This window comes from Coregonus lavaretus (genome assembly GCF_964263955.1).
Source record: "Coregonus lavaretus genome assembly, chromosome: 36".
Classification (NCBI taxonomy): domain Eukaryota; kingdom Metazoa; phylum Chordata; class Actinopteri; order Salmoniformes; family Salmonidae; genus Coregonus; species Coregonus lavaretus.
Window position 1 is genome coordinate 27,958,913 of NC_140023.1, and position 10,847 is coordinate 27,969,759.

The window sequence follows — 10,847 nt, forward strand, 5'->3', positions numbered from 1 at the left end:
ACTGTATTTAAGGTGCTGTTTTGAAATATAACGGGAGGATCAAGATCGTTTTAAATGTATTGTGGTTCCAGTTTTAGAGACATCCTTAACTTTCTAACAAAAGTATTAGTGGTTTTAGCTATATATTTTTTTGCTGCTCTGTAAACCACACAGGGCCACAGAAGGAAGATGTTTGGCCTAAAATGCACTTCATGCCCCTGGAGAGTAGCCTACACAGCTAACATGTGATGTGAATCCAAAGTCTACACTCAAACAAACAACAATCTCTCTTTGTAAATAGGATCTCTGAGCCCCAATGGTAATATCCAATAGTAGATGACTAGTCCTATGTGCTAATTATATTTTAACAAACAATCTAGTTCAGTCGCGCCTGTATTGATGAATCACTTACCATTAGAGTTGCAGATAATGTGTATGTTTATTTATTATATGTGTTTCATAATTTAAGGTGAGCTCTCTTGACATGAGAAAAACTCTGACTGACACCCCCCTTGGTCAATAGAACAGTAGTGTGCGGTGAGAGACCTAGATGCCAAAGCACTCTGTACATACAAAGGTTAGTCTTCCCACACAAATGGTTGGGAAATTATGTGGTGATCTGACAGAATCACTCTTCTAGCCGCACACAATCACTGCCATCATGAACTCCAAGCTGCTTTTATTCTGCATCTTCCTTGTATTGCTCATCCTACCTGTTCAAGTATGTATTCTACTCATTTGACTTTCTTTTTAAGGAAATATCAGGAATAAAAGGGTGATAGACTCAGTTGCAAGTTTAGAGTAAATGCCTGTCAAACATGTTTCCAGTTGTTTAATTGTTTATTTTGCTGTGTTCAATAAAATCTAAAAGATGTGCTGTCAATATAATTCCTAGATAAAATTGTTATTTACAAGTTTTGCAGTTTGTTAAATATCGCATGATTGCTTGCATTTGGCCCACTGTTGCCCATAGCACTGGTAAAATATAAATGTACTACTACTACTACTGTCCATAGTGTTACTTGGTTGAAAGAAGAATGATTACATCTTTTATTCAGTTACATAAACATGAGAAGCATGAAAAACATATGAAACAAGAAAAACACAACAAAAAACCTGAACGAAAATACAGAAGATTTGAGGATATTCTGAAGGGTAAGCACATTACCCCATTTATTCATAATGGACAATAGTGTAGGCTTTCACAATAGCCTTTCACGCACATACACACACAGAGACATAGAGAGAGAGAGAGAGAGAGAGAGAGAGAGAGAGAGAGAGAGATAGACCATGTAACACTGCAATATTTGACAGTGTATCTCTGCTCTAGACCCATTCTTTGAGATCGTAGATGAACCAGGTGAGGATGATAGTGATGATCCTGACTGGCTTTATGAACTCCAAGAACCACATGGTAAGATATGAAGAAGAAATTGTCTTCTATTTACGCTACACTGTAAAACCTTTTCTGTTGTTTTTACCGTAACTTAAAGGCAGCCAGTTGACTGAAAGTTACCATAGAAAAAGGTACAATATGTTGCTGTACTGTATTTTACAGTATCCAATACTGATACTGTGATATGTTATACTGTTGTTTTTATGGTAACTTGCAGGCAACTGGCTGCCTTTTTACGGTAATTGTAACGAATGAATGAATAAACAAATTAAATTCATTGAGAGGAGATGGGGTTTGTATTTTACAGTATTTTACCATCATTGTATTGGATTAGTAATGTGTTTACATATTACAGCATATCAATGAATGCCAGTTTGGAAGTCTTTGTTTGGTCTTTTATATCAATTGCACTTCTAGAAGCCTAAACAAAGGCTTCCAAACTAGTAGTGAATACAGGGCAAAACAGACCAAAGGACATGGCAAATACTCAACCATTACATGTTTGAGACTTACTGCCACTCCGATCTTTTCCCTATACACATTTAATTGTTGGAGCACTACTACCACATATCAGTGAAATTGGTACAGCAGTCTCACTAACGGGTGGCACAAATGTAACCTCTTAAAAGGCACGCCTCAAAATATGTTCATGAGCCAGAAAAACTATACCATGTAACCACTAGTGGTCAAAAGATTTTTGGCACTCCAAAAATACGTTACGGTACTGTATTATGTGGGGTGGAATTACAGTACCATTCGAAATACCGCAATTCTTTCCCCGCCCACAACATTTTCCCACAATGCACAATCATTTACAGTATGCTGCAGTATAATGCTTCACAGTATTTTACTGTTGATAAATGTACAAATGTACTGTACTGTATAAATGCAATGTTTTCATTACACTGTAATATTCGGTGTAATTATATTTGTAAATCATATAAATGTTGTACACACCTTGTTTGGTTGGTTCACTTCAGACCTTGATGTCTCTCAATCCTATTACTCAGAATTGCTTGAAAAAGTTGCAAGTTGCCAATCCCACAATGCTGTGCAGTTACAGTAATGTACTGTTATAATTGACTGTTTACGCCTAGAATCCCCCAGAGTGCATTGCCATTTACAGCAATTTATTGTAAATAATTAATGTTACTTTACTGTTCGTTTGATTGTATAATACTGTCAAAACATCAAGAAAGTTTTACACTGTAGATATTTCATAAGACATCTAAAGTCGATGCTGAGTTTAAATCAGTCACTGTTTGAAACTTCTCATGTAAAATTCTTCCTCCTCCCCTTGTCTTGTTCATACTGCAGGTCAATGCAACCCAAACCCTTGCCTCAACAACGGTGTGTGTGAGCAGAAGGGAAAGAAGTTCAAATGTGACTGTGCCAAGCCATTCAAGGGCAAGAAGTGCCAGAAAGGTAGGAAAGGGAAAAGAGACTACATAAATTGAAAAAGATTTGTACTTTAGTGCTTGGCTTGTATAGTAGATTTTAAATAGTTTTTGTGTTTTAACACCAAAAAATATTTACAACAAAGATTATGCCACATTTGCCTTGACACCACATTATGGAATGAACTGATTTGAATCTGATTTGTTCTTACAGGGCCCAAAAGGTGTAAGACGGGCACATGTGGGCGTGGTGAATGTGTGTTGACCTCTAAACCACCTTTCTACGAGTGCAAGTGCAAGCAGCCCTTCCTGCCCCCAGACTGCAAATCATGTGAGAGCCCTTCTAACCTCTGGCCTCTGAAGTGAATGATGAGTGTCCTCATAAATTAATCAAATTATTATCCTCTTTCATTTTTTGGGTAATTGAAGAAAATAGCAATGTATACTATGGAATTTTTTGGTCATTTCTAGCTAAGCATGGTTTCTGTAATCACGTTTCTCTTCCAGTTGCGGTGTGTCAGCCTAACCCTTGTAAGAATGGAGGCTTGTGCGTCAGGGACGGCATGGACTTTGACTGCCTCTGCCCAGAAGGCTTCAAGGGAAGTTTCTGTCATGTTGGTAAATAAATACAGTACATTCCAGCTCTTCAGTCAGCCAATAGAGTTGGGTTCATATCCATTTCAGGAACTAAACCGAAATTTGTTGAAGAAAATGGAATTGGAATTTCAGTTTACTAAATTGCTAGAATTTAAATGGAATGGTCGAGCCGTTCCTGATATACTGACTGGATGTAAATGTCATCATCTTGACTAGGCCCAAATGACTGTTACAAGCTCAAGGATGAAGGGGAGTCGTATCGCGGCAACGTGAGTGAGACAGATGATGGAGATGAATGTCTCTACTGGAACTCCCATTTCATCCTGAAGAAAGGCGTTGATCCCTTCAATGACTTTGAGGATGACGATGGACTGGGCCCTCATAACTTCTGCAGGTCTGGGCCCATATTCACATAGAGTCTCAGAGTATGAGTGATGATGTAGGATCAGTTTAGCCTTTTAGATAATGATGAATACAATTATATGGACAGGGGGACCTGATCCTAGAACAGCAGTCCTACTCTGAGATGCTTTTTAATAAAAGGCCCAGGTTTAATAAATTATCTTTAATAATGATTGACATTTGCTATACAATACATCGGTAGAGTATAAATATTAAAAGACACCTTATATACTTATCTCTCTCACTCAAACCTATTGCTGTATACACTTAACTCTGCTGTTTACTGTTGTGTATTGCCTGGTCCAGAAACCCAGATGGTGACACTAAGCCATGGTGTTTCATAAGAAGAGGGCGGGCGCTGCTGTGGGATCACTGTGATGTCAGGAAGTGTGCTACTGGTCCCAAGCCCACTACTACAACTACTACAACTACCAAGCCCACTACTACAACTACCAAGCCTACTGCTGGTCCCAAGCCCACTACTATAACTACCAAGCCTACTGCTGGTCCCAAGCCCACTACTATAACTACCAAGCCTACTGCTGGTCCCAAGCCCACTACTATAACTACCAAGCCTACTGCTGGTCCCAAGCCTACTACTATAACTACCAAGCCCACTACTACAACTACAAAGCCTACTGCTGGTCCCAACACCACTACTACAACTACCAAGCCTACTCCTGGTCCCAATCCCACTACTACACCACCCAAGCCAAAACCAACACCGGCCAAACCCTCAGCAGGTCCAGAGAAGCCTACAGCGCCAAAGCCCAGTGGAGCCCCAGGACTGACCACAGCCAGCCTCACCTCTGATAAGCAGTTCACCACATGTGGAAAGCCCCAGCCGAAGAAGGCCATCACCAGGATCTATGGAGGCTTGAAAGCCATCCCTGGAGCCCAGCCCTGGCAGCTGTCCCTACAGGTCCGACCCAAGAGCTCCAGCCAGTCATACAGGCACATCTGTGGAGCGGTGCTCATCGATAGCTGCTGGGCTCTGACCGCCGGCCACTGCATGTGAGCATAACTATAATACAGTGCCTTCAGAAAGTATTCATACACCTTGACTTATTCCACATTTTGTTGTGTTACAGCCTGAATTTAAAATGCATTAAATACTTACACACAATACCCCATAATGACAAAGTGGAAACATGTTTTTTGAAATGTTTGTAAATGTATAGAAAATTAAATACAGAAAAACCTTATTTACAGAAGTATTCACACCCCTGAGTGAATAAATGTTAGAATCACCTTTGGCAGCGATTACAGCTGTGAGTCTTAATGGGGAAGTCTGTAAGAGTTTTGCACACCTGGATTGTACAATATTTGCACATTATTATTTTTAAATTCTTCAAGCTCTGTCAAGTTGGTTGTTGATCATTGCTAGACAGCCATTTTCAAGTCTTGGCATATATTTTCAAGCCGATTTAAATCAAAACTGTAACTAGGCCACTCAGGAACGTTCAATGTCTTCTTGGTAACCAACTCCAGTGTATATTTGGCCTTGTGTTTTAGATTATTGTCCTGCTGAAAGGTGAATTTGTCTCCAAGTGTCTGTTGGAAAGCAGACTAAACCAGGTTTTCCTCTAGGATTTTGCTCTATTCCATTTATTTTTATCCTAAAAAAATGTTTTACGCTTGGCTCTCAGGCCAAATAGTTCAACCTTGGTTTCATCAGACCAGAGAATCTTGTTTCTCATGGTCTGAGAGTCCTTTAGGTGCATTTTGGCAAACTCCAAGTGGGCTGTCATGTGCCTTTTACTGAGGAGTGGCTTCCGTCTGGCCACTCTACCATAAAGGCCTGATTGGTGGAGTGCTGCAGAGATGGTTGTCCTTCTGGAAGGTTCTCCCATCTCCACTGAGGAACTCTGGAGCTCTGTCAGAGTGACCATCGGGTTCTTGGTCACCTCCATGACCAAGGTCCTTCTACCCCGATTGCTCAGTTTGGCCGGGCAGCCAGCTCTCGGAAGAGTCTTGAGGGTTCCAAACTTCTTCCATTTAAGAATGATGGAGGCCACTGTGTTCTTGGGAACCTTCAATGCTGAAGAAATGTTTTGGTACCCTTCCCCTGATCTGTTCCTCGACACAAACCTGTCTCAGAGCACTACGGACAATCCCTTCGACCTCATGGCTTGGTTTTTGCTCTGACATGCACTGTCAACCTTATATAGGCAGGTGTGTGCCTTTCCAAATCATGTCCAATCAATTGAATTTACCAATCAAGTTGTAGAAACTTCTCAAGGATGATCAATGGAAAAAGGATGCACCTGAGCTCAATTTTGAGTCTCATAGCAAAGAGTCTGAATACTTATGTAAATAAGGTATTTCTGTTTTTGTTTTTTTATACATTTGCAAACATTTCAAAAAACCTGTTTTCGCTTTGTCATTGTGGGGTATTGTTTGTAGATTGATGAGGAAATAAATAAATGTAATCCTTTTTAGAATAAGGCTGTAACGTAACAACATTTGGAAAAAGTGAAAGGGTCTGAATACTTTCCGAATGCACTGTATATCAATCCCACGGTTCACTGCAAGTTATTTGTGTAACCCTACATTGTGTTTGTGTTGGACCAGTGATCCAAAGGACCAGATGCAGGTGGTGGCTGGGGGTCTGACTCAAGGTACGGATGTGCCCATTGGGCAGACGATCCAGGTGGAGAAAGCCACAAGGCATGAGAACTACAAGGAGACATCCGCAGCTGTATACAATGACATAGGTGATTTTTGCTCTTTCTCAAAGCTCTATTTACTGTAGTTTGCATGTCAGGATTCCCTTAAGGATGGTCTATTGTTATTAGGGGTTGGGGTCAATTCCATTTCAATTTAGTCAATTGAGGAAGCAAACTGAAATTCCAATCTCCAATTCCAATTTTTCGCAATGCTTTTCAATAAGGAACAATTGGAATTAGAATTTCAGTTCACTTTTTGAATATAATTGACTGAATTTAAATTAAATGGATCCTATTTCTACTTTATATTTTATATGGGTCTATACATTTCTACCTCTTTAAAAAAAAAACATGTTCCCATATTATATTTGAATGTATAACATCACGTGCAATACGATTCAATCATTGCTTACATTGTAACTGTGAAGAAATCCCAATAAAACTAGTTTTGAAATTGAAATTAAATCCCATCCCTGATTGTTATATTTTAGTGACTGCAAAGTCAATGTACCATAATATATATTTCCTTTCTGACCCAAAGCTCTGCTGAAGCTGAAAACCACAGATGGTCACTGTGCCAGAGAGAGCCAGTTTGTGAAGGCAGCCTGCTTGCCTGATAGCTCATTCCCTGATGGGACTGAGTGCACCATCTCTGGATGGGGCGCTACTAAGGACTGTAAGAGCAGGCTCTACTGCATTTCCTTATGTTCATGTACAGTGTGCATGTACCAGTGGTGGTCAGTGCCGTTTATTATGAGGGAGGACACATTTCTTTTCCCATGAGCATGGCCTTATGTCTATTACAGCATGTTGGATGACTGTCATTCATATTCCATTCACCCAGTTCAATGTAACATCGATAGGTGTAGGCTACTACATGATACTCAAATTTTCCCTGTACCCATCATGAGGTTGTTACAACCTAGCCTATGAACGTTTACAATGTAGGTACACACAGGTCGAGAGATACATTTTAGATGACAGACAGTGACACATTCAATACCGCCATGCACACTCTTGCCTGCATCTAGCTTATCTAGGGTGTAATCATTAGTCCAACAGTTGCAAACAAGAGTTTCTATTGGACAGATTCAGGTATTTTTATCCCCGTTTCGTTTGGTTCCGTTTAAGAAACGTTTTTCAAAAGAATCGGCGGAATGAATACACCTCTGATCGCGCATAAACACAGTTCACTTTCATAGCAGCTACATTGTATTCATTCTAGCCTCTATGCACTCTCCTCCTCTCACCTTTTCCCTTTGTTTGTGGACTTCAATGAACAACACATCAGCTGTATGTGGCAAGGCGAAAAAACCTTTCCAAACAATGTCATAACCGCTACACACAGCCTACATCGTTGTCCCCATATTAGCTAAAGTAACGTCCTAGTCAACATAGCTAATAGAACTAATGCGTTAGTAAACCCGCTACAATCACGCAGTAACGTTACAGTGTGTAGTCAGTAAGCAGTTACATCGGCGGGCCCCGGTGGCAATAAATTAAAAAAAACAAAAGCTTACCTTGACTTGGAAGAGTTCCAATGTTGTGTTGGATAGTCATAGCCAGCTAGCTAACATAGCATCCGTCTGTTTGAGCCGGTGTTTGAGTAACTAAACTAGCCAGCTGCTTTTGTTAGCTAAGTAAGTGAAACTGAAAGTGAAAAAAAAATGACGAGATCAATCTCTCTCTCTCTTGCTTCTCCTTCATTTTTGAAGAAATAATTGGTTGAAAACTGTTCAACTATTGTCTTTCTCTCTCTTTGCGTCAACTACTCACCACATTTTATGCACTGCAGTGTTAGCTAGCTGTAGCTTATGCTTTCAGTACTAGATTCATTTGCTGATCCTTTGATTGGGTGGACAACATGTCAGTTTATGCTGCAAGAGCTCTGATAGGTTGGAGGACGTCCTAATAATTGTCATAATTACTGTGTAAGTCTATGGAAGGGGGTGAGAACAAAGAGCCTCTTAGGTTTTGTATTGAAGTCAATGTACCAAGAGGAGGACAGAAAATAGCTATCCTCCGGCTACACCAGGGTGCTACGCTACAGAGTGCTGTTGAGGCTACTGTAGACCTTCATTGCAAAACAGTGTGTTTTAATCAATTATTTGGTGATGTGAATATATTTAGTATAGTTTTATCTAAAAATGATAACTTTTCCAATGTTTTACCTTTTTTATTTAATGATATTCAATGAGGAGGATGGTCCTCCCCTTCCTCCTGTGATGAGCCTCCACTGGCATGTACTTATGTTGCCATCATGCACACAGCATATTTATTTAATTATATTACTTGCGTCATGTGCATGTACACTAGTCATGTGTTATTTCAAAATTGAACTGAATTCAATCGAATGGAATCTGATCTTATTACATGGGTCTTTTGTGTAAGCTTGTAATCATCTGTTATACATGTATATATATATATATATATATATATATATATATTATTATTATATATATATATATATATATATATATATATATATATATATATATATATATATATATATTATTATACATATTTATATATGTCATTCTCTTTCTCTACTTTCTAGAAGTGTGTAAACTATTATTTTCCGTTCACTATCGCTCTTTCCCCCCCCCCCGTAGCTGTCTATGGCTCCAACCACCTACAGGATGCCCAGGTGCTGCTGATCAGTCAGAAGAGCTGTTCAAGCAGTAAAGTCTATGGGAGCACCATAGACAACACCATGTTTTGTGCCGGTTACCTGCAGGGAGGAGCGGACTCCTGCCAGGTCAGTGAGGTGGTTGGGTTGGATGGGGACTCGAGGCTGTGTTTGGGAGGTGCTTTGAGACTAACTCTGGCTGAGTACAGTATGATACAGTTGAAGTTGGAAGTTTACATTCACTTAGGTTGGAGTCATTAAAACTAGTTTTCAACCACTCCACAAATGTCTTGTTAACAAACTATCGTTTTGGCAAGTCGGTTAGGACATCTACCTTGTGCATGACACAAGCAAATTTTCCAACAATTGTTTACAGACAGATTATTTCACTTATAATTCATTGAATCACAATTCCAGTGGGTCAGAAGTTTACATACACTAAGTTGACTGTGCCTTTAAACAGCTTGGAAAATTCCAGAAGATGATGTCATGGCTTTAGAAGCTTCTGATAGGCTAATTGACATCATTTGAGTCAATTGGAGGTGTACCTGTGGATGTATTTCAAGGCCTACCTTCAAACTCAGTGCCTCTTTGCTTGACATCACAAAATAGATGGCATCATGAGGAATGAAAATTATGTGGATATATTGATGCAACATCTCAAGTTAAAGCTGGGTCGCAAATGGCTCTTACAAATGGACAATGACCCCAAGCATACTTCCAAAGTTGTGGCAAAATGGCTTAAGGACAACAAAGTCAAGGTATTTAGTGGCCATTACAAAGCCCTGACCTCAATCCTATAGAAAATGTGTGGGCAGAACTGAAAAAGCGTGTGCGAGCAAGGAGGCCTACAAACCTGACTCAGTTACACCAGCTCTGTCAGGAGGAATGGGCCAAAATTCACCCAACTTATTGTGGGAAGCTTGTGGAAGGCTACCCGAAACGTTTGACCCAAGTTAAACAATTTAAAGGCAATGCTACCAAATACTAATTGAGTGTATGTAACTTATGACCCACTGGGAACGTGATTAAAGAAATAAAAGCTGGAATAAATAATTGTCTCTACTATTATTCTGACATTTCACATTCTTTTTTTACAAGGATTAAATGTCAGGAATTGTGAAAAACTAAGTTTAAATGTATTTGGCTAAGGTGTATGTAAACTTCCGACTTCAACTGTATCACATAAAGCATAGTTTGGGGGCATTGAATTATGATTGGATTGAGATTACTTTGTGTTTGGTATTGAATGGTTTGAAAATGTTTAATGAACATTCCGTGTGACTGACAGGGTGACTCTGGAGGGCCGCTGACTTGTAACAAGGAGGGCACCCATTTCATCTACGGTATAGTGAGCTGGGGAGACCAGTGTGGGTTGAAGAACAAGCCTGGGGTCTACACACGGGTCTCCCACTACCTTGACTGGATAAAGTCAAAGACACAAGCAGCATAGCTGGGCTATGCCAGTCCATACAGTTGCAGGCACTAAAAAGTTAGATCACAGCACGGTATTGGCAGAACAATTCCGCAATGCATATGCAACATTGTGATTTAGCATCTTCTAGCGGTAGTTTATCACAAAAACCTTGCAGTAACAAGTGCTAAAATAGCTGTCTCTTAAGTGGTCCGCCACTGAGTAATCATTGATTTATGTTTTGAATATAGCTGTTATTCCAGGATATAAAATGACTGACTTGACTGTAGGAGAACAAAACCATTAAACTTCTCTATATGCACCTTCCTCCAAAGATGGGGATTCTGAATTCTGTTTCTATTCT

General features: G+C 39.8%; 1 protein-coding gene across 1 annotated transcript; it reads left to right on the top strand.

Moving 5' to 3' along the window:
* Positions 1–565: 565 nt before the first annotated feature.
* On the top strand, positions 566–10,810 carry LOC311110978 (hyaluronan-binding protein 2). Its single transcript, XM_084153636.1, has 12 exons — positions 566–700; positions 1,038–1,134; positions 1,310–1,393; positions 2,693–2,800; positions 2,987–3,103; positions 3,280–3,390; positions 3,586–3,763; positions 4,078–4,785; positions 6,346–6,488; positions 6,982–7,116; positions 9,053–9,198; positions 10,361–10,810. The coding sequence occupies exons 1-12, from the start codon at positions 641–643 to the stop codon at positions 10,520–10,522; spliced, it is 2,049 nt and encodes a 682-aa protein (XP_084009762.1). The 5' UTR covers positions 566–640; the 3' UTR covers positions 10,523–10,810.
* The last annotated feature ends 37 nt before the right edge of the window (positions 10,811–10,847 follow it).